We start from the raw sequence: 24211 nt of genomic DNA, 5'->3' as shown, positions 1-24211 counted from the left end.
CAAACATTTCCACACTTTATGGTGATGTTTCACATCAACTTAACAGCCTTGTAAATACAGGCATTATTTTTGTACTCTTTCTCACAACTTGCACATAAATAATTGAATTAAAACCTACTCTCAATCATTGACAATTCTGATTAGTTATAAACACACATCACTGTCAGTAATAGAAGTTTACCACTGACAAATATGTTATACCTCTACCTCTGTTACTGCAAAAACATCACTCATAACTCAAAAACGAAATCTATCATTTCCACTTTCTAAATAACTGCATAATTGAACTAAATTTCATCAACAATGAAACTAGCTTAATTGTAAAATAAAGGTATTTTTTTGCAATTGTGGCTGACTAATGTGCATAAATCAATAAAATAAGAAATCAAAGAATATCATCATATAATTTTTTCAATTAAAACCAACATCAACTTCCCTCAAATCATTTTCAAACCTATACAAACATTTGCATCACATAAAATATGCTTCTTACTTTTAGTCCAACCACTCTGAAATAAACATTGAACTTAATGTACAATACCTGATTACCTTTCCTTTTTCTGCTAATTGTTAAAACTATTTGTGTATCTCATATTAAACATCTATGTTGTAATGTTGGGCATTGTGATGAAATTTTAAATGGTCTGACTAGATGTTTTTTCAAATCAACCCCCCACCCCCCACTTCCACCCCCAGCCCCCTCCCCCCACTTGCAAATTATGGAAGTTGACATCTTATAAAGTAAGATGCGCTTCTTCATGAATCTGTTATATAACAGTAACTACATGACTTCTAGCTTTTTACCTGAAACTATTACATGCATATACAAAGTGTATAACATGATGAGTACTACCTACAATGATATGGGTAACAGCACTTTGGTACTAATGTCAAACATTTTCCAATAAAATCTGAATCACATGATCATATCACAAGACTAAATAATCACAAATCACTCTATTGATAAGTAGTAGTTACTGTGAAAATCTTCTACTTGAAGCTGAAGAAAGAACCTTCACTATCACTTCCTTATGCCAAAAATGAGGTATTCTCGAAAAAGTTTAATACCTGTAGTTGAGTTCATAGAATGTACCCACCGTTTGCCATTGAAATTGACATGGGTACTTTAAAAGTCACTTTTTTCGTTGATTTTTTCATCGTGAGCCATCTTGAAATCACAAAGAGTATTTTGTAACCACTGTCTATATCATTCATAATTATGAGGTGTTATCAAAGCTCAACAATTAAGCATTGGCTGTATCTGGAATGTGTCATGGTCCAAACAGTAGTATTTCTTTCGGCCATGTGTATACATCCATCCCAAATCACCAAATCTTGTCCTTGGTTTGTAGATTTGATAGGTACACGCCATCATCAATGAGAAAACTACAAAATAAAAAGAGGGAAACCATAAAAAGGACGTAAGGATAACAATATGATTCTTAAATTCTGAAAACTCCATTTCCGTATCTATATCCCAAAATGATAATGATGTTTTGCAAAGAAGTAAATCTGCTCAAAACACGTAATATTGTATAAACATATTAACTGAAATCTCAAAACCTAAACAACAAAAGCAGAATATTTTGTACATCTTTTGGTTTGTAAAAAAAAGTCTGATAGGATATATCAATGTATTCCTTACACACCACTACTTTCTAAAATCTCCATTCAAATTACATGTAATGGTAATTTCCAGACATCATCATTTACATGACCGTATTGTCTTGTTACTCTGTTACGTAAATGAAGCTATTCAACATTTGGTTAAACTTGTTCATTTCGAAATAAATTTTCTTTTTTATTGTTCATATTTATGTATAATAAACCAAATAAAATAAATGTATTTAACATTTATTATTGAGTGTAATACAGTTACCTTGGAACAACTATTTCTGTGTGCCAAAATTAGAGTATTTTGAACAGAATTAAGTTTCATGGTACCATAGATGATAATTTTTTTTAATCTTCAATAAATATTGATCACTGATTGATTGACACTGCATACCTGTACCAAAGATAACACAGAGGGAATGTACTGGCATGCCAGAGGGAGTGAGCATCAAACACCCAGAACACAGGCGAAAACTCTCCCAGTTCAAGGGCCAGGAATACGTTGAGCCCAACGACGACAGTGGCACACTTCCAAACATAACGTTGTTTGTGATAACAACACCATATCATCCAGCCCACCAGGTTTACAGAACCTTCAAAGTCAAGAGAAATTGTTGGAGATGAACCATGTTTTCACTCATCATAATATGTTGTAACCATTTCAGTAACTGAATCTTACCTACAGTCATGTTAACCATTATAACACTGTATCTTATCTACAGTTATGTTAACCATTATACCACAGTATCTTACCTACAGTCATGTTAACCATTATAACACTGTATCTTGCCTACAGTCATGTTAACCATTATACCACAGTATCTTACCTACAGTCATGTTAACCATTATAACACTGTATCTTATCTAGTCACATTAACCATTATAACACAGTATCTCACCTACAGTCATGTTAACCATTATACCACAGTATCTTACCTACAGTCATGTTAACCATTATAACACTGTATCTTATCTACAGTCATGTTAACCATTATAACACTGTGTTACCTACAGTCATGTTAACCATTATAACACTGTATCTAACTACAGTCACGTTAACCATTATAACATTGTTACCTACAGTCATGTTAACCATTATAACACTGTATCTTACCTACAGTCATGTTAACCATTATAACACTGTTACCTACAGTCATGTTAACCATTATAACACTGTTACCTACAGTCATGTTAACCATTATAACACTGTTACCTACATTCATGTTAACCATTATAACACTGTATCTTATCTACAGTCATGTTAACCATTATAACACTGTATCTTACCTACAGTCATGTTAACCATTATAACACTGTGTTACCTACAGTCATGTTAACCATTATAACACAGTATCTTACCTACAGTCATGTTAACCATTATAACACAGTATCTTACCTACAGTCATGTTAACCATTATAACACTGTAGTATCTTAAACCATTATAACACAGTATGTTAACCATTACCACAGTATCATGTTAACCATTATAACACTGTGTTACCTACAGTCATGTTAACCATTATAACACAGTATCTTACCTACAGTCATGTTAACCATTATAACACTGTGTTACCTACAGTCATGTTAACCATTATAACACTGTATCTTACCTACAGTCATGTTAACCATTATAACACTGTTACCTACAGTCATGTTAACCATTATAACACTGTTACCTACAGTCATGTTAACCATTATAACACTGTATCTTACCTACAGTCATGTTAACCATTATAACACTGTATCTTACCTACAGTCATGTTAACCATTATAACACTGTATCTTACCTACAGTCATGTTAACCATTATAACACAGTATCTTACCTACAGTCATGTTAACCATTATAACACAGTATCTTACCTACAGTCATGTTAACCATTATAACACAGTATCTTACCTACAGTCATGTTAACCATTATAACACAGTATCTTACCTACAGTCATGTTAACCATTATAACACAGTATCTTACCTACAGTCATGTTAACCATTATAACACTGTGTTACCTACAGTCATGTTAACCATTATAACACAGTATCTTACCTACAGTCATGTTAACCATTATAACACTGTATCTCATGTTAACCATTATAACACTGTATCTTACCTACAACCATTATAACACAGTCTTATACAGTCATGTTAACCATTATAACACTGTATCTTACCTACAGTCATGTTAACCATTATAACACTGTATCTTACCTACAGTCATGTTAACCATTATAACACTGTATCTTACCTACAGTCATGTTAACCATTATAACACTGTGTTACCTACAGTCATGTTAACCATTATACCACAGTATCTTACCTACAGTCATGTTAACCATTATAACACAGTATCTTACCTACAGTCATGTTAACCATTATAACACAGTATCTTACCTACAGTCATGTTAACCATTATAACACTGTATCTTACCTACAGTCATGTTAACCATTATAACACAGTATCTTACCTACAGTCATGTTAACCATTATAACACAGTATCTTACCTACAGTCACATTAACCATTATAACACAGTATCTTACCTACAGTCATGTTAACCATTATAACACTGTATCTTACCTACAGTCATGTTAACCATTATAACACAGTATCTTACCTACAGTCACATTAACCATTATAACACAGTATCTTATCTACAGTCATGTTAACCATTATAACACTGTGTTACCTACAGTCATGTTAACCATTGTAACACAGTATCTTATCTACAGTCATGTTAACCATTGTAACACTGTATCTTACCTACAGTCATGTTAACCATTATAACACTGTGTTACCTACAGTCATGTTAACCATTGTAACACAGTATCTTATCTACAGTCATGTTAACCATTATAACACTGTATCTTACCTACAGTCATGTTAACCATTATAACACTGTATCTTACCTACAGTCATGTTAACTATTATAACACTGTTACCTACAGGCATGTTAACTATTATAACACTGTTACCTACAGGCATGTTAACCATTATAACCCTTTATCTTACCTACAGTCACGTTAACTATTAAAACACTGTATCTTACCTACAGTCACGTTAACCTTCATGTTGTAACCATAGTCAAACTTGATCATACTGAGGTAGTAGGTATGCTGGATGAACAAACCCAGTAGTACTACACCACATAGAGCTGGACGGAGGGGACGATCTGTACCTAGGACCCTGTCAATTACATCAATACTTTTTACAATACTTTCATTATGTTCAACATAATTTAAGATTAGAGAAAAAAAATAACTGTCCATAGACCTCAATTTACACTATATTCACCAAGGGAATAAGTTTTTACAGTATATGTCAATGCCCAACTGTAACATTTGGTATTTGTGTGTTATACTAGTCAGTGAAATATCTTATTATACCATAATTACAGTCTAATGGGAAAGTTACTCCATTTAGGGTATTTGTTTATTTTTTGTTTTTGTTTTATCACTCACATTTATTTGTACGTAAATCTAGATAAGTTGACTAGCATCATTTGCATCCAAAGTGCACAACACAAATATCAGGAAAAGAGTGACACCAGGGTACATACCTACAACACAGGCAGAAAAGGTTGGACAGGACGAGGGAAAAGGCACTGAAGTAGTCCATCATCTGTAACAAAACACAAAGGAATACCAGAAATAATATCAATATATCCTCACTTTTCCTCTCTTGTTTGTCAGGTCTTTTATTTGTCATGTGCTGAATCTAACAATGTTTATTTAACAGAAAATAACTGACAATGATCTAGGCATTAAAGGCAAATACTCAAATTGGTCCTCTGGCTAATGTCATATCAAATGGTACGAAATTGTAAATCATTAATTATTCCATCAAGCTTAAACTATACCATTAATTACATGTCACCATCAAAGTTTCATCATACTAATCAATCAGCAACAAATTTCTATTACAGAAATATGATTCAGACGATCATGCTGGATAAGCAATCTGAAGACTTGTACATTATGATACTTACTTCTGTTAAGGGTGTGTCTCGGGCATGAAATACTGTTGACCAAAACCATGTATGCATTGAAATCTACAACATTGAAAGGTGAAACTGATGTTAGAATATTGACAAACTTTTACTTTAATAATCAATCATAACCTATAAAATTTCTGTCCACTTTTTTTCTACTTGTTTTGCTTAGTTTGTATCATGGTACAACTCACAGTTCATTTTGTAGTCGAGTTGGGGTTTATTTTTGGGTTGAGTTTGTCAGTAGTCTGTTGTTATAGTCAAGCAGTAGGTCTACTACCTAAGTTCACTATTCCTCAATCCCTTGGTTTACACTCTAGATTCACTCTGCTCTATCTGGCTTCAACCACTAAAATATGGCTCTAGGTACATGACTGTATTTTGTTCCTAATCAGTTATTGCACCCTTAGGAATGCTCCTGCGTCAATTCACATCATAATTGATTATTTTCTATGGCCAAAACAGTTCTCAGATACCTTTGACTTTGACCGATGATTACATTACCTGTGATGGTCTTAATTTGTTATGTCATTCTCTACACAATTAAAAATGCTGTATTACCCGACACTCATTGCCTGCTTCGCTTGGTTGTATAACACATTCTCGGTATTGACTTAGCAGCCTGTATCTGTTTTGTGTGATAACCAGCAGTTTACTTGATTACCTGCTTCTGATTCACTTTTTTTGTCATGGCTTTGCTGACAGAATAACTGTTTTGTAATTTGTTATGTCTGAGCTTAAGTGTACTTACCACTGCAACACACTGCCATACATGATACATAGGCACTGAAGATGGCACCAGCCGTCTGTATGTCAGGATGCGCAAGTGGAACAGCCCATTTAGTATGGAAAAAAGTACTGAAGCAGGCTCTTGCATTCCAAACAATCTGATGAATGGCCACTACAAAAAAACAATTGTATGAATATATAAAGAATTTCATGATACATAATTTCAATCTGAAAATCAAATGATCTTTGATGCATTTATCGGTAAAAGTATTCTTTACTATCTTCAAAATAACCCTGCTATTTTGTTGTATTGCTTTGTGACAGGAACAGTACTGACCTTTCCATAAAAGTGTGGTATTCCAATACCATCCTTTTGGAAGGCATCAACTGTGGTCCACATACAGATATAACCACATTCGTCCTCACATGTCCATCTGAGTGCCCACTGGTGCCAGGGTTGGGCAGTTGTGAATTGTGAAAGAGCCTGCGAACTTGTACAGTTATGCTGCACACAGCTGTAAATGCATCGCTGAAACACATAAGAGCGATCTCCGTAAGAGGCATCAGCCTGTTTTGCAAGCCACAACAGGCTACATGTTGCGGTCAGCAGGCTGTAAACAGCTGACTTACACATGGACACCACACCCATACTGTCAAACTTCCCACCAGCAGCACTGAAATATTCAGCTACATCGTTTCACAACCAGCTACATCCCAAACTCTGTTGAGGGAAGAAAAGTAAAGATGCATTATATAATCCTGTTTAATCATGTCTTTTCACTGTTGAACATGTCAATCTTACTCACTTTTAACAGATCAAGTTTCTCAAATGTTAATAATGTTCAATGTAATAATACAAAAGATTAAATGTACAGATTGTGATGAACCAGGGATACAGCATTTCTTCAAAGAGATCAATACTATGGTGGTGACAAGAGGATTCAAACAATTGCAAATGAGGTGAATTATGTGTTAACTGAAATTGCATAGTAACACAATTATAAATGATCATGTTAAAATATGTAAGTTTGAAACACATGAAAATAATACATAATACACAAGACAAACAGATTGTTTATATTATCAAAAAGAATGTGCAGTGGTACGCCATATGTGAACTATGCTTTAATGTTGTCAACTATTGATGACTAGCTGGTGACTAAATCATTGCTAATCAGAGTATCAGCCATTTTGAGATTCCAGGTTTAACTCAGTGTACATGTATATTCCATCTCTGTCTACATTTGGGATGGGGGCTCTCAGATGATGGGTCAAGACATATCTCTCATTTAGATCGATAATTTTTAATAAAATCTGTCAATGTAAACTTAAGTTACATGCTAGTTGCCATAACTACATTGTCACTTAATTTTTAGGTCACTTAGGTGATGACTATCACCAGATACCGATAGGTCAATTGTCCAGTCAAACGTTCTGAGTTTCTGGATTTGAAGACCTACTAGCACATTAGTATTGCCTTTAGCACGACTCCTTTACATTGAATATACGAGGTGCTGATTTATTACAGGAAGACAAACTTTATTCAGTTTTATACCAATTCATCTATCATAAGCTAATTTTGTATCTCGCCACATATACACTGTACACCTGATGTTATCTTCGTCTTTCCATGTTGATCAGTTAAGTATAAATACCGATACGTTTTGCTTCTTCAGCAGTCCGAGGTATTTGACTTAGATAGTCCCAATGCTGTAGCTCTGGTAACATTACGAATTTCGTACATGGTGTTATGAGGATGCCGGCTATTAATATTAGTACTCGAACTTAAATATGGATCTGCATCCAAGATCGTGCTCAGAATAAATACTACATACTCTGAAAAGAGCTCTGTGATTGTAAGCTAGGTGTGTCTGAACGTATCTCCATCATTAAAGTGTGAAAACTTCAATAGACTTGGATAGTAACATAAACCTGTAATAGTCGAGGAAGTATTAATCCAAGTAGGAGACCTCTATGTACCGCACTACCTCCTTCAATAGCGTTCATCGCCTGTTAACAACATGGTAATGAACGAGCGAAGGTCTAAAGCAAGATTAAAATCAGTGACAACTTTTTAAATGTGTACCATAGGAAGAATATTAGGGGAAATAGAAAAGGATTGTATCACTGATTAGACGCATATCGTGCTTAACAAGAGAACCATACTTTCGTGACTTCGTCCGCTCTAATCGGCGGCCATATTGAATGGGTTTTTCCATTTTGCAAACTTTATATGAAACGCATCGGTTTACTCAAATTGAAAAGTAATTGGCACATGACGTAAACGTTCTAAAGAAATCAAGAGAGGACTGTATATTTATAGAATATTGTAACTATACTGATAATAATATATGTATGTTTTTTGGTAGGTAATTCGACATGCAGTTCCGTTTTAAAGGGGAAATTCTTAGAATTACTAAAACCCCGGTTGGGGGCCTTTTGGACCTGTATAAATTGTAGGAATGTGACTAAGGAACGACAACTCTTTGGATAATATTATTATACGCGAGGTTGCAAGCGGCGACGTTCACATTTTAAACTTTTAAAGAAATGTTGTATAACATTAAAATGATATCTTCAAAATTAAGCTTTGAAATACAATATATGTACATTACAAACAAGCCATGAAATCATCACACAACATAACAGTCACATATTACAACACGCATCATAACACAACGTACAGTCATCATAATACACAACACAATAACCACGATAGATCATACATAACCACGGTACACAATAAAACACAACATTCACAATAATACACAACAAAACAATCAACAGAAAATATAACATACAATACACCATGATTAACAACACAACATTCATGATAATAAAAAAAAAACAGTCATCATGTTTCATCACTTGACAATCATCATAATACACAACACGACAGTCACTACAATACATAACACAACACTTATCATAATACACAATACAACATTTATCACAATAAACAATACATCAATCATCATAACACACAACACAACAGTTATCATAATACACAACATAGCATACATCATAATGCAAAACACAACAGTTATCATAATACACAACACAGCATACACACAACACAACAGTCATAATACACAACACAACAGTCATCATAACACACAACACAACGGTTATCATAATACACAACACAGCATACATCATAATACACATCACAACAGCTATCATAATAAACATTATAGCATACATCATAATACACAACACAACAGTCATCATCACACACAACACAACAGTTATCACAATAAACAACACATCAATCATCATAACACACAACACAACAGTTATCATAATATACATTATAGTATACATCATAATACACAACAGTCATCATAACACACAACACAACAGTTATCATAATACACAACATAGCATACATCATAATACACAACACAACAGTCATCATAACACACAACACAACAGCTATCATAATACATAACACACCATTTATCATAATGCACAACACATCAATCATCATAACACACAACACAACAGTCATCATCACACACAACACAACAGTTATCATAATACACAACATAGCATACATCATAATGCACAACACAACAGTTATCATAATACACAACACAGCATACATCCTAATACACAACACAACAGTCATCATAACACACAACACAACAGTTATCACAATACACAACACATGAATCATCATAACACACAACACAATATACATCATAATCAACTTTCATCACCATACACACACAACAATCATCACACACAACACATCATTTATCACAATAAACAACACATCAGTCATCATAACACACAACACAACAGTTATCATAATACACAACATAGCATACATCATAACACACAACACAACGGTTATCATAATACACAACACAGCACACATCATAATACACAACACATCAATCATCATAACACACAACACAACAGTTATCACAATAAACACACAACACATAACACACAACGCAACAGTTATCACAATAAACAACACATCAATCATCATAACACACAACGCAACAGTTATCACAATAAACAACACATCAATCATCATAACACACAACACAACAGTTATCATAATAAACATTATAGCACATCATAATACACAACATAGCATACATCATAATACACAACACAACAGTTATCACAATAAACAACACATCAATCATCATAACACACAACACAACGTTTATCATAATGCACAACATAGCATACATCATAATACACAACACAACAGTCATCATAACACACAACACAACAGTTATCATAATACACAACATAGCATATATCATAACACACAACACAACAGTTATCATAATACACAACACAGCACACATCATAATACACATCACAACAGTTATCATAATACACAACACAACATTTATCACAATACACAACACATGAATCATCATAACACACAACACAATATACATCATAATCAACTTTCATCACCATACACACACAACAATCATCATAACACACAACACATCATTTATCACAATAAACAACACATCAGTCATCATAACACACAACGCAACAGTTATCATAATACACAACATAGCATACATCATAACACACAACACAACGGTTATCATAATACACAACACAGCACACATCATAATACACAACACATCAATCATCATAACACACAACACAACAGTTATCACAATAAACAACACATCAATCATCATAACACACAACGCAACAGTTATCACAATAAACAACACATCAATCATCATAACACACAACACAACAGTTATCATAACACACAACATAGCATACATCATAATACACAACATAGCATACATCATAATACACAACACAACAGTTATCACAATAAACAACACATCAATCATCATAACACACAACGCAACAGTTATCACAATAAACAACACATCAATCATCATAACACACAACACAACAGTTATCATAATAAACATTATAGCATACATCATAATACACAACATAGCATACATCATAATACACAACACAACAGTTATCACAATAAACAACACATCAATCATCATAACACACAACACAACGTTTATCATAATGCACAACATAGCATACATCATAATACACAACACAACAGTCATCATAACACACAACACAACAGTTATCATAATACACAACATAGCATATATCATAACACACAACACAACAGTTATCATAATACACAACACAGCACACATCATAATACACATCACAACAGTTATCATAATACACAACACAACATTTATCATAATACACAACACATCAATTATCATAACACACAACACAACAGTTATCACAATACACAACACATGAATCATCATAACACACAACACAATATACATCATAATCAACTTTCATCACCATACACACACAACAATCATCATAACACACAACACATCATTTATCACAATAAACAACACATCAGTCATCATAACACACAACGCAACAGTTATCATAATACACAACACAGTATACATCATGATACACAACACATAGACATCGTAACGCACAACACCACATTCATCACCATACACACAACAATCATCATATCACACAACATCTATCACAATACACAACCCAGTATACACCGTAACGCACAACACAACAGCCATCACCATACACAACACAACACTCATCATAACACACAACACAACATTTATAATACACAACACCTCAGTCATCATAATACACAACAAAACAGACGCCACAACACAACGGCCAGTATAATACTATAAAATAACAGTCACCACATCATAACATACAACAGAATTTGAAATTACGTCAAGGCGATATACAAAATAAGACATCATTAATGTAATAGATGTGAAAGACAAACCATAACGTAAAACATGCCAGGCACATACCCAACACATCATCACAAAAAGTTTGTACTTCTGCGTTGACTGTTGGATCGCCACCAATTTTTTTGCGCCGTGAATGAACCTCCAGACCTTTGCCTACGTGTTTATCGACTTCAAATGGGGGATTGGGGGCTGTGCACGGCCAATTACCTCTACCGATCATCAACGAACGATAAGGATTGCATTGTGTTAATTATATTTCAATTTCTGTGGCCAAAACTTATCTGGGGTGATTATGATGTATTACGGTCGCTGAACCACTCCACACAATGTATACAGACAATGTGTAGTGATTAAGTGTGTGGAGAGGCTATGCATACTGTGTACGTGCATCGCCCGCTCCCACATAACCAGCATCATCATGTGGACCTCTCTCGTCTTCTCTCTTCTTTACCTCCAGGTACGTACCCTCACTGCGATGCCGTTTTGTATACTTTTATTATATCTGGTTACGATAGCGCAGGGTTGATAGGGATTATCATAGGCAAATGATGCTTACCAAAGTACTAGATAATGATGTCTTAGAAGAGACAATATCTTATATTGTGGTAAAATGGTATTAATGCGGGCTAGATAATGATGTGCGAGGAAAGATAATGTGTTATGTTGGATGAAACAATATTTAATGTACGAATATATCATTATTTGTGAGGAAAGATGATGTCTTAAGCTTGGATAAATAATGTTTGATGTAGGGATATATAATGATGTGAGAGGAAAGATAATATCTTCTGTTAAGGTAAGGTAATGATATATGTAGGGATGATGTGTAAAGTGATAAATTGTCTATGTTAGGTGAGATAGTTTTATGTAGATATGATGTGTAAGGAAAGATAATATAGTTTTATATCGGGATGCCAAACTAGATGATGAAATATTCCATAACAGGACTGTTGTTAACTGACACTTTTTCACGACAGCCTGATTGATATTTATTCAGTTGACCTCATGTAAAGTTCATGTCCCTTGTCAAGGTCATTCTCGCTTATGATGTCATTGTCAATGCGACATGGTATTAGCGCACTGGATTCTCAAAGTATCTAATGCTTTGGTTGGCATTCATCGACTTGAAAATGACAAGAAGATAAGAGCAAATTCTATACATACGTGTTGAATTTGTTAAGGAATGACAATTAAAAACAATTAAGTGCTTGATATTACTAGTACATGTATAAAAAGGAAAGACAATCTCATGCTTTCACATTAGTTAAAAAAAACCCTACAAGTTTTGATAGTTCCTGAGCTGTGAAACATAGCTGACATTGGTATTGTTACACCGTAACAGTGCCTTTCAATGATAAACAATGGATAACCATGTAATCAACAAGCATTCCTATTACACGCAGCAAAATATGATGTAATCATCCCACTACATGGAAATAACATCGAATTTAGATGTGGCTTTTGTTTGGCTGGAAGAGCTGCGTAAATACCTCTCGAAGGAAACTCCTTAAAACAAATCAATAGACACCAGAGTATACTCTCTTCATACATAACGTTTAGTATATAGTAATAGTTCCCCTTTCTGTTGACGCACGAGAAAAAACAACATACAACACATTTACAAATTCGTTTGTCATATATTGAAAATGAGTACCATCCTTATCTGTTGCCTCCGGTGTACAAATTTATTCTACACACGCTGTGTTGAAAATAAAATATTGCCTTGAAATCTACATTAGTAGCTCTGACATCGAACTTTACCGTCAACGCAACGTATAGCGAGTTTTTCAATTCTGTATAGTAACAATTCTGTTTCTCCAACACATGCTGTATATTTGTCGCAGTTGACTCTGCATTAATTGACAGCTGACCGATAATCTTGTAAACAAAACTGGAACACCGGATTTCGAGAAATACAACCTTGCTCTCTTTTGGGAACGTGGCATTATTTACACTGCGGGTGTCATTGATGAAATGGATGACACATACCCTTCCAAAACACCTACTTATGTGCTTCGTGTACGTTTTCAAAGGGCTTCAAGTATATACGGATCATGGACATTTCAAGTCCCTGTGACGCATTGATTCTTCGCTCTGGCATGGAAGGTGAATTATCACCCACGCGATGTTTCATTAGGTAAGCGCCTTCTTTTAAAAAAACGCTTCAAAATGTATCCTTAGATAATTTTGTGATTACTAGAAATATTTTTTTCGGACCGAGTATTATATCGTTGATGAGTGTCAGTATAATTCGCAGAACCACCTAATTTTGTTTTAAGATATATACTTGAAACAGCGAGTTTATAGTGTTAGGATAGTGTATGTCGGGAGTTAAGGATGTAGCTAAGTGGACCGGTCAAGGACCTGTATAATTAGTCCAGAACTCACAAAGGATTCCGGAAACAGTCTTACTTCTGATATAGACACCCCGTAATGGTCGGTGTTAATCACATGGTCTTAGCAATAATATACATGTTTAGATACGGGAAATAGGATTGGCGGGTTGGGAATCCCTGCATGCCAACCCCCTGTGGTGCTAAATACTTTGACTCACTTCGATAGTGTTGGAGATGAATTTTCCTGCTTTTTAAAAACAATCTCACATTGTTTTGTGTTGCGATTATATACAATTATTATAGGATCAAGCATTTAAAATCTTGACACTAAACATATAGTTATCGCTGGTAAACATGTGTGACATGGATTGTTAAATAGAAATGTCAGCGGTATTTTCCCATTGGAATTACATACTCCATATTGCGCTCTACACTTTGGGCTCCAAGTAAGATCACCCGTCTTTAGCCATAATTGCATTGGAGTGATGGATTAGAACATAGCATATCTTTGTGACAGATTGATATAAGATCGCTTTTCCAAGACGGTAAAACGGTATTAAGTGTCATCCCTGGGTAACAGTTGACAGAACAATCGTCTGACGTCTAATTACATTTGTAATTGGTAAAATATTAACCACATTCTACCGATTCATGTAAGGGAGATGTGTTGAAGGAACATTGAAGACATTCTAGAACTCTCCACTGGTCCTTAGATAATATACCACAAATAGTTATTGAACATATAAAAGGCAATGACTTCCGACGTATATAAAGATAAAAATGGACTTATATAATTATACCATAATATACGGTATCTGAGTAGGTAAACAAATCCCGGACAAAATAGGAGAGAATCGCAGTCACGGAAATCATTCGTATTTATTCATCTGTCCTATTATTATGACTCCCACTGTAGAACGTTGTTCGTACTTTCAACTGTTTTGAACTATTTCTGGTATCAGTGACAACCTCACACGGCTATACACTCATTCCAAAGCATTCTTAGCTATATTTCTCGTTATATCGCCCTAACGCACCCCAGATTCTTACACATCGGAAAGGAACGCGCCCCAAATTCAAAACACTGCGAGAAATTAAGAAACAATTATATATTTATCCTGACTGATAATATTTCTCTGACAGCTCGTGCCCTCCTAATTTCAGTATAGTTCGGCAGTCTTGTATGTACGGCACGAAGCTTTAGATTATCACCTGACGTCATTCCACTTCACGGTATTTCCTTATTCATTATGTGACGTCAATCATGAACTGTATTACGTCACTGTGCTACACCTGAGCCTAATATCTGGAGCAGGATATTTTCGTTTATTCTTACCATCTGTTTGTTTATATCAGCGTTGATTTGTTACTATGTAAAGGATGTTTGGTTTGTGAGGGGGAATTTTGACGAAACTATACATATCGTAACGCACATCTGTAACAGATTGGAGTCTGTTACCTTAGGTCAAAATTTCAGCGGGTAGATGGACCGATCCCGCGTGGTATTATAATACGAAAACATGCTTTTGTAGATAATCTTTGAAGTTTGGCAGCGTCTGACACTACAAACTTGGCAATAGGCCTATTATAACTGCAAAACACAAACAATTCGGGCCGCTTATCAGTTTCGCCCATTTCACCAGCGACGTTTTGATGTTAGAACAATCTCCGTAATAATAAAAACTGGGTAAATTTGCGTCGGATACAGTGTAACACAAGTAACACATGTTGTATCGGTACTCAAAACTCAAACCCAACCAGACAGAAACATATACAGAACTCTCGATAAGGGTCGCTCCTCGGCCCATAATTAGTAGCATATAAAGTGCTTTGTATATCTCTATTTGAGAAAGAGGACAGGATAGGATCAGGATGGATGGACAAGTAATTCACCACGAAAACAATTAACTTGAAAGGAAAATAATTTTGATTTTAGTATACATTCATAATGGCAACACGACAACATCCACAAGGCAACATGTAACCATGGCAACAGTTACAGATGACAACACAAACACATGACAACCTACACACAATTAGCAATAGGAACACATGGCAACATATAGCTGTTGTCTCTGTTGTAGAGTTTAATTGTTGCTTCAGTGGTAGAGTTTAACTGTTGTCTCAATGGTAGAGTTTAACTGTTGTCTCTGTTGTAGAGTTTAACTGTTGTCTCTGTTGTAGAGTTTAACTGTTGTCTCTGTTGTAGAGTTTAACTGTTGTCTCTGTTGTAGAGTTTAACTGTTGTCTCTGTTGTAGAGTTTAACTGTTGTCTCTGTTGTAGAGCATGACTGTTGCCCCTATTGTAGAGTTTAACTGTTGTCTCTGTGGTAGAGTTTAACTGTTGTCTCTGTTGTGGAGTATGACTGTTGTCTCTGTTGTAGAGTTTAACTGTTGTCTCTGTTGTAGAGTTTAACTGTTGTCTCTGTTGTAGAGTTTAACTATCGTCTCTGTTGTAGAGTTTAACTGTTGTCTCTGTTGTAGAGTTTAACTGTTGTCTCTGTTGTAGAGTTTAACTGTTGTCTCTGTTGTAGAGTTTAAATGTTGTCTCTGTTGTAGAGTTTAACTGTTGTCTCTGTTGTAGAGTATGACTGTTGCCTCTGTTGTAGAGTTTAACTATCGTCTCTGTGGTAGCGTTTAACTGTTGTCTCTGTTGTAGAGTTTAACTGTTGTCTCTGTTGTAGAGTTTAACTGTTGTCTCTGTGGAAGAGTTTTACTGTTGTCTATGTGGTAGAGTTTAACTGTTGTCTCTGCTGTAGATTTTAACTGTTATCTCTGTTGTAGAGTATGACTGTTGCCCCTGTTGTAGAGTTTGACTGTTGTCTCTGTTGTAGAGTATGACTGTTGTCTCTGTTGTAGAGTGTGATTGTTGCCCAGGACAGCAGATGTTACCGCCTGAATGGTAATGGGAGGAATATGGTTGTGTTCGAGAACCAGGAGGACATATCTGTTAGGTAAGCCATTAACACACTGGCGATATGTATGTGATTTTTCTATACTAAATAACGAGGTGGCGTGTTTGCTTTTTCTTAAACGTTTTATAGTTTTAAACCCAACGTCGCGGAGGGAAAGTGAGTTGATGTCGAATTCGTCTTTTCCGATTAAAATCTTGATCCCTAGCATTATAAGAGTCAAGATGTTTGGTCAAGACCATGCTTGAAAGAAAGAACTATCAGGTTTATTCAAATCGATGACCTTGACCTGCTTTTAGGGTCACGTGATCTACATATCTTAATTTATTCAAAATACTTCTTTTGAACAAAACAGATACATTGTAGCCCATTTCCATGATATTAGGCTATTGAAATGTAGTATTAAGGAATTCAAATATTTGTCCTTGACCCACTTTCTTTCAACGGCTTTTAGTCATCGACCAAGTGGTTTGGATTCGGCATATTAAGCAATTAGCTCGCTTGGTTATGAAGTGCTTTCAAATTTAATAAAATGAATTACCTTGGCATGTTTTCAGTATGACATGGGTCAAAATATGAAGGTACGAAAAGGCAAAATTATCGAAAGACTTGTTCTAAACCAAAGGACCAAAGGTCGTGATATAGTGCCAGTAGTGTGTTGTAATTTTGGAAAAAGAGCCGTCAAGCTGTTCAAATGGATTACCTATACTACATTATACACTGTACCATCCCAAATCACATGATGCTTTTCATTTATATTTAGTCTTCAATTTTTCTTATAAGCAGGCTGGATATCGAGATGTTTTGTCTCTAGCATGCATGTACAGACCATTGTTTTTGTTCAAATAATTGATATGGAATTATATTTAAGGTTGAAGAAGTCCTGCAGTGTGTGAAAATACTCAAATGACCTTTTTCTGTATCATCAAAAGGCCTAGAGTAATCACAAAGGCCAGTAACGTGCTGGGATGAAAGGCAATCAAAGTTGTTCAAATAATTATTTATTTTAAATAATAGATTAAAAGTTGTATAATTTCATCTGTAACTTAATGCACAGGAAAAATGACATTAAAGATTGGATCAACATGAAAGTTGCCAGGACAAATTCTTCTAATGTCCTCTCTTGTAAAACAGGCTGACGATACAGGCCCTCTAGTCCTCTTCATGTTAATCTTTTTTATTGTTTAGATAGTACCATCTTCATTACGTAATTCCAGAATCCAGATTCAGCCATGTTGTATTTTTGTAGGTTTCGGTACAAATTAACGTTTAACACGCTGAGGGCTAACGAGTTATTATACTATGTGGAGGGAACCTACACTGAGCACAAGCCACACGACTATGAGAGCTTATTCATTTCAAACGGCATCCTCCATTTTTTCGCCTTTAATCCCGCACCCTACGGGGCTGGACAGTCGTTTGGTAGCCACGTCCAGACAAACTTCACCGTCAACAACGGAACCTGGGTTGAGGTATGTATGGCGCGAGCTCCCTCTGGACACATTGGCACGTCGCTATCATCGCTATCATAGACCTTTCTATACACTCGAGTTGTCTGTTTACCTACTGTAAAATCATATATTTTCGATTACTCAATTTCGTGGTATTTAAAATTAGTGGGAAAAAACTATTTCGTGGAGAACTGATTTTGTTGATAAATAGTTCAATAAACCTATTTATACATGTACTTATATTTTATTTTAACATTTAGAAGTTGGTAGATGTTTTAATTCGTTCATAAAGAATATACACGAAATCAATGGAAATAAATTCCCGCGAAAATTAAAGATTTTACAGTACATAATATATATCCTTGAAATCAAATGATCAAATCAAGCATAAAGGTTTTATGAGCTACGTTACCAGTGGAATTTTAGGCAGCAGAAGGTAAGAAACTATCATGGTCCTTTTCGTAGCACCGTAACATTATAATATATCTTTTCAATGTAGGTGGAGTTTTTCCGGAACTATGAGCGTCAGATAGAAGTGAATGGACATGAAGTGAATCAGACCGTCACGGGGATGAGTGTGGGTGGACATGATTTTGTAGTGACAGGGACGAGAACAAGCATGGATCTTACTAAGTATCTTTGGCTCGGCGGGCACCCCGACATGAACAGACTGGTAAGCTATATACTCAACTGCCTTCATGGTATTGTATCAAAGTATGATGAGAAATTATATATCGAATAAAGACTTCTGTAGTATTAAGTCTTCATTTACTACAAAACAAGTTCGCTCTTTTTTATCAAGAAAACGATTCCTTTTCTGTTTCTTTATTTACCATACTAGTCATCTTTTTATGATATCCAAACTTGCTTTATCATTGCTACAGCAAACAGTTATGTTTCAAGTTCTTTTATGTTTATACACGTCTACGTCATGGGGTTTTAAAATCAGGTGTCTCCGCTGTGCACTGAGAGGTAATGATTTGTGAATTCTGATGCCTTTTAAATATTTTTGGAAAGATTTCAATATCAACAGGACAAACCATGAAAATTGTTTTCAGATATGAAAAAACCCTCACTTTTCAATGTATGCATCCTGATCAGAAATTGACCGGATTTCCTTCATATATCTCTGAGAGTTATCTCTCTTTGATACGATACTTTACGTTCTGATTCTTGGGAGAAATTTCAGTTGAAAAAGCCGCACGTGGAGAGAACGGGAAGGGAAAAGAGGAAAAGTTTATTATATTAAGTTTTTGATGTATCATTTACCGTCAGTTATTTTCATGTTTTGTAGAGCACAAGATTGACCACGTTTGATGGAGAAATCAAAGACTTCTACGACCTGAATAGGAACCGTGAATTTAATAATGAGTTGGACAGCTCGATTTTCAACCGTGAAGCAATTTGTATCGATATTTGAAATGTTCAAATATGTCATTTAATATACAATATGCACTTTTATAAAGTGGAATTTTATCCATGTATAAATATAATGGCTCTTTAAATGTTGGCAAAAACAATTTTATCTCGTTCGTCTCCATCACATTTCACCCTCTGTTATCTCATGCTTCACAAATTTTGTATGCTTAATACATTGTTATAAATGCTCTCCCTGTAGCGTCGCTAGGCAAAAGTATTTTACAAGACCCTTTCACATAGCGTTTCCGGATTACAGCATTCTTACAAGGATCCTCCTCCCCTAGCCCCTCTTGGCAAAAGTATTTATGTAATAACCCTTTCCCAAGCGTATCTAAACACTAGTATCTTTACTTGAACTCCCCAATACGTCTCCGTGCAATAGTGTTTTTCGAGGCCAATCTCTAAGCAACACTGTTTTACAAGGACCATCATAGTAGCATTAATAGTATTTTTTTCAAAAAAAAAAAAAAAAAAGAAAAGAAAGAACAACCCTCTGAAGCGTCTCGAAATAACAGTGTTTTTACAAGAACCATTTCCACATCGTTTCTAGGCAACAAATACCTCCCAATAGCGTCTCTAGACCATAGCAATTTGTACAAGGACCTCCCAACAGTGTCTCGATACATCATTATTTCTACAATACTCATCTCCATAGCGTCTCTAAGCAACCATTTTTTATAAGGAACATTATCGTAGCGTCTCTAGGCAGCAGTTTTTATTACAAAGACCTCCCCTAGTGTCTCTATGCAACAGTATTTTTACAAGAACCCTCCTCACAGCCTCTCCAAACAACGGTAACATCTCGGTAATTTAGAATCTCCTGGCTATTGTAGTAATTGCACATGTATGTAGTCTTCAATCTGTCGTCAGAAATATTTTTATATCTTACACAGAATTCGATAACCTACATATTTTTATATCCATTTTAGCAAACGCATCTCTTTCGTGCATTATTTTGTAATTAAATTTCTTGCTTTGTATACAGATGCCTTAAATACAATTGATACAGTTAAAGTTACTAAATAAATGTTATGAAATATATTTGTTTATTGTTTTACATGTGTTTAAGAATCGACAAAACCGCACTACTCTTTGTGTTGCGACGTCGATTAAAAACGTGAAAAGCATGTGTGGAAAAAACCCCAAAATAATCAATATTAAAATCGATGAAATGAAGACAAAACATAGGTGGGAATCATTACACGGAGACCGTTGAAAAAATGTATAAGGAGAATAACAAATAATAAGACCAGATGTTCCAAAAGGGTAAGGAACTTCTGCTTCATCGACAACACCCGTCATGTAAATATTGGTGGATTCGAGTAAGTAATTTCACTTCCCAAAGGAGAAGAAGAAAATACAGAAAATAATTGCTTGATGGAAAGTTTTGTATATCTAACTCATAAGTGATGACACTTCAAAAATATCCCATTATATATTGATCTTATGATCACATTGTCCATACGCATCCGTTTGTTATTAAATAACAATCAGAGTACTGACTAGGGCTAACTGGCCCCTCTAGTTTTATCAACAACGGCACTACCTCCGGAGGATCTACGACCTTCTAAATCCGTTAGTGCTAACGAATAAGTTTAAGTATAACAGATATTTGGTGTATATTCAGAACATTATTTTCCTTTTGAGGGTCGAGTTTAACTAACTTCATTTCCAGTGAGAATGTATGAATATATATAGAAAAACTATGATACGCAGCGAACGGCAAGTTTACAATCACGTTACAACAGCGTAAAAATACGACCGTTTATATTTGACTTAAACATACTTAATTTACCTTAAAATGACAAAAATGATTGGGCACAAATTCTTACAACTTATTAAACCATTATAAATATGTACATTATACGATTTATATATATTAATTTGTTTACATGAAAATTTCAATATTTTGAATCAAACTGAATCAACATAAGCATGACACTCCACTGCGGGTGCTGTGACGTACTGTTGGTCACTACCTTCGGGTTCGGGGCGAAATGACATGAAGGATTTTACTATACCAAGGCATGTCAGCTCGTTACCTACAAAACTCCTTCGTGTTTCAGCATTGTAAAACATTCTGGGCAGAACAGAATTAATGTATATGATGAGGCTGAGACCACCACAAGACCGGGCCAGGAACCCATCGAACCTTGGTAGACAGTCTTTCTAATCATTAAGGTTATTCCGTGAAAGGTATGCTTGTCCATTCCGATGAGCCCACAACTCCTGGTTGTATTGAGTAGAACATCACTTGCTTAGTCGCAACATCGATGGCCGCCTACACAAAAAGAAGCGGCCAATCCGCTCCTCCTTAACGGTCGGTTGGGCCATTACATGTATATCACTTCCACCTTCGGCACTGTACACGAGGATAGGGCTTTCAATCCGATGCCGCCTCAACAACCCCCAAAACCCCTTATAACAAGCAACAATGCAAGGGTCCGTTGACCAAGCACACAAACATGGAACAACATGGGTCTTACTTCTCTATCCCTGGTCAACTTACTCGTCTCAATTTTAGAAATAAATCCGGCATCGTCATCCGTTATGAAGGGGTCATCTGCAGATTTTCGCAATAGTACGATCATCATGTCAGTGACTTTATTCAAGGACGTGAAACCAATCAGGGTGTTCATATAAGGCAGCACGGAAAATTTACCCGTAGGGATGTGCATACACATGTATTCAGCCCATGTGTTCAACCCACGCAACCCCTAGAGGATGATGGTTACAACTGACATGACCCTCTCATTGTGAGCCACTATTTTTGAGTTTCCCCCCATGAGTCGGATATTGGGTAACAGTTCGACTCCGTGAAATACTCAAATTACATCAAACTCGAACATGGTCTGTACAGACACAACAAAACGAACCACTACACTTGGGCCAATCTAGAAGGTAAGTGTGACGCTTGTTATCGTGTATTGAATTCTTGGTCATCATCTAAACTAATTGCATCCTGCGGGTGAGCAAACAGGCAGGTAATGAATCCCCGGAGGAAAGGTCCCTTGTTGTTTCCAAAATATATCGTTTAATTCAGCAATGATTCCCATTAGCTCATCTTCTGTTTGCCGAGTTTTCCCCGACCCATGGACCACTTACATCCTTGTTCTGAGAAATTGAATCAAACAACAACAGAATGTAATGCGATAACCATGAAGTGACAATAAAAGTATACCGTGCTAGTACATCCTGTCTGACGAGTCCTAGGACAGAACAACTGTTAAAGTCATTGTTTGGCTCTACGGTACCTAGCTCTAAATTTGTTTCAAAAGATGTTATTTATCTGTGTGTCTTTTGTAACATCACCAATGTAACTATCAATAGTTTTCGCTCAGTGCACTTTTATAATAACTCTGTTCTATTGTGGAATAAATACATATGTTTAGAGTAAGTCTATAGCATACCGTGGACGAAAGGTATACTGTAGGGTCAAGCTACAAAAGCGTAAGTCACGCTTATTAGTTTGACCTAGTGCCTACAGCGATGAGTGCTGTGACGTAATGTCGGTCATCACCTTTGGGGCGAGTTGACATGACACGAATCAACACTTTACTACCTACATTAACAGCAATATCATGGAATTGATATAAGTTTACACTTTTTCATATAAAAACATAAGGTTTCAGGGAGAAAATGTAACAAATATTTTGACAGAGTGAAAATACAAATTTCCGATATTTTCGTTCATTTTTGGCCAAATCCGAGAACACAGTAGTTACAATAAGAATATCAGTTTCGCCTGGAATGCAATCTGGCACTAATAAGGAAAGATAGAGATTGTTAAAAATGGGATGAAAATAGACCAGGGGGACAGTGGGTTCGATCCGGATAAGGGTCAAGGTAACAGGAATTTTGACTTTTCAGGAATTTTTAGGATATATTTGAGATACACATGTAAAGCAGTTTCGTTATGAAAAACAACACATTGAATACATGTATAATTATAAACTACATAACAATTGCAGC

At 35.4% G+C, this 24211-nt stretch overlaps 2 protein-coding genes across 4 annotated transcripts; one reads left to right on the top strand and one right to left on the bottom strand.

The window, feature by feature from the left end:
- Positions 1-709: 709 nt before the first annotated feature.
- Positions 710-12245, bottom strand: LOC132547191 (post-GPI attachment to proteins factor 3-like). Of its 3 annotated transcripts, none has more exons than XM_060210953.1 (8): positions 12182-12245; positions 6667-7050; positions 6352-6501; positions 5598-5660; positions 5169-5230; positions 4659-4795; positions 2009-2207; positions 710-1386 (listed from the first exon to the last, which is right to left on the bottom strand). In XM_060210953.1, the coding sequence occupies exons 2-8, from the start codon at positions 6976-6978 to the stop codon at positions 1326-1328; spliced, it is 984 nt and encodes a 327-aa protein (XP_060066936.1). In that variant the 5' UTR covers positions 6979-7050; positions 12182-12245; the 3' UTR covers positions 710-1325. The 3 variants fall into 3 exon arrangements, with proteins under 3 accessions (XP_060066936.1, XP_060066935.1, XP_060066934.1); XM_060210952.1 differs by lacking the exon at positions 12182-12245 and adding an exon at positions 8496-8534; XM_060210951.1 differs by lacking the exon at positions 12182-12245 and adding an exon at positions 8165-8205.
- A 7-nt stretch (positions 12246-12252) lies between these two features.
- Positions 12253-21278, top strand: LOC132547192 (uncharacterized). Its single transcript, XM_060210954.1, has 5 exons — positions 12253-12578; positions 17317-17411; positions 18619-18841; positions 19320-19493; positions 20115-21278. The coding sequence occupies exons 1-5, from the start codon at positions 12540-12542 to the stop codon at positions 20238-20240; spliced, it is 657 nt and encodes a 218-aa protein (XP_060066937.1). The 5' UTR covers positions 12253-12539; the 3' UTR covers positions 20241-21278.
- Positions 21279-24211: the final 2933 nt, after the last annotated feature.

This window comes from Ylistrum balloti, unplaced genomic scaffold, assembly GCF_031769215.1.
Source record: "Ylistrum balloti isolate Yb309-2 unplaced genomic scaffold, AGI_CSIRO_Ybal_v1 Utg369938, whole genome shotgun sequence".
Classification (NCBI taxonomy): Eukaryota; Metazoa; Mollusca; class Bivalvia; order Pectinida; family Pectinidae; genus Ylistrum; species Ylistrum balloti.
The sequence above is the reverse complement of the archived record's forward strand: the minus strand, read 5'-3'. Positions and strand labels throughout refer to the sequence as shown.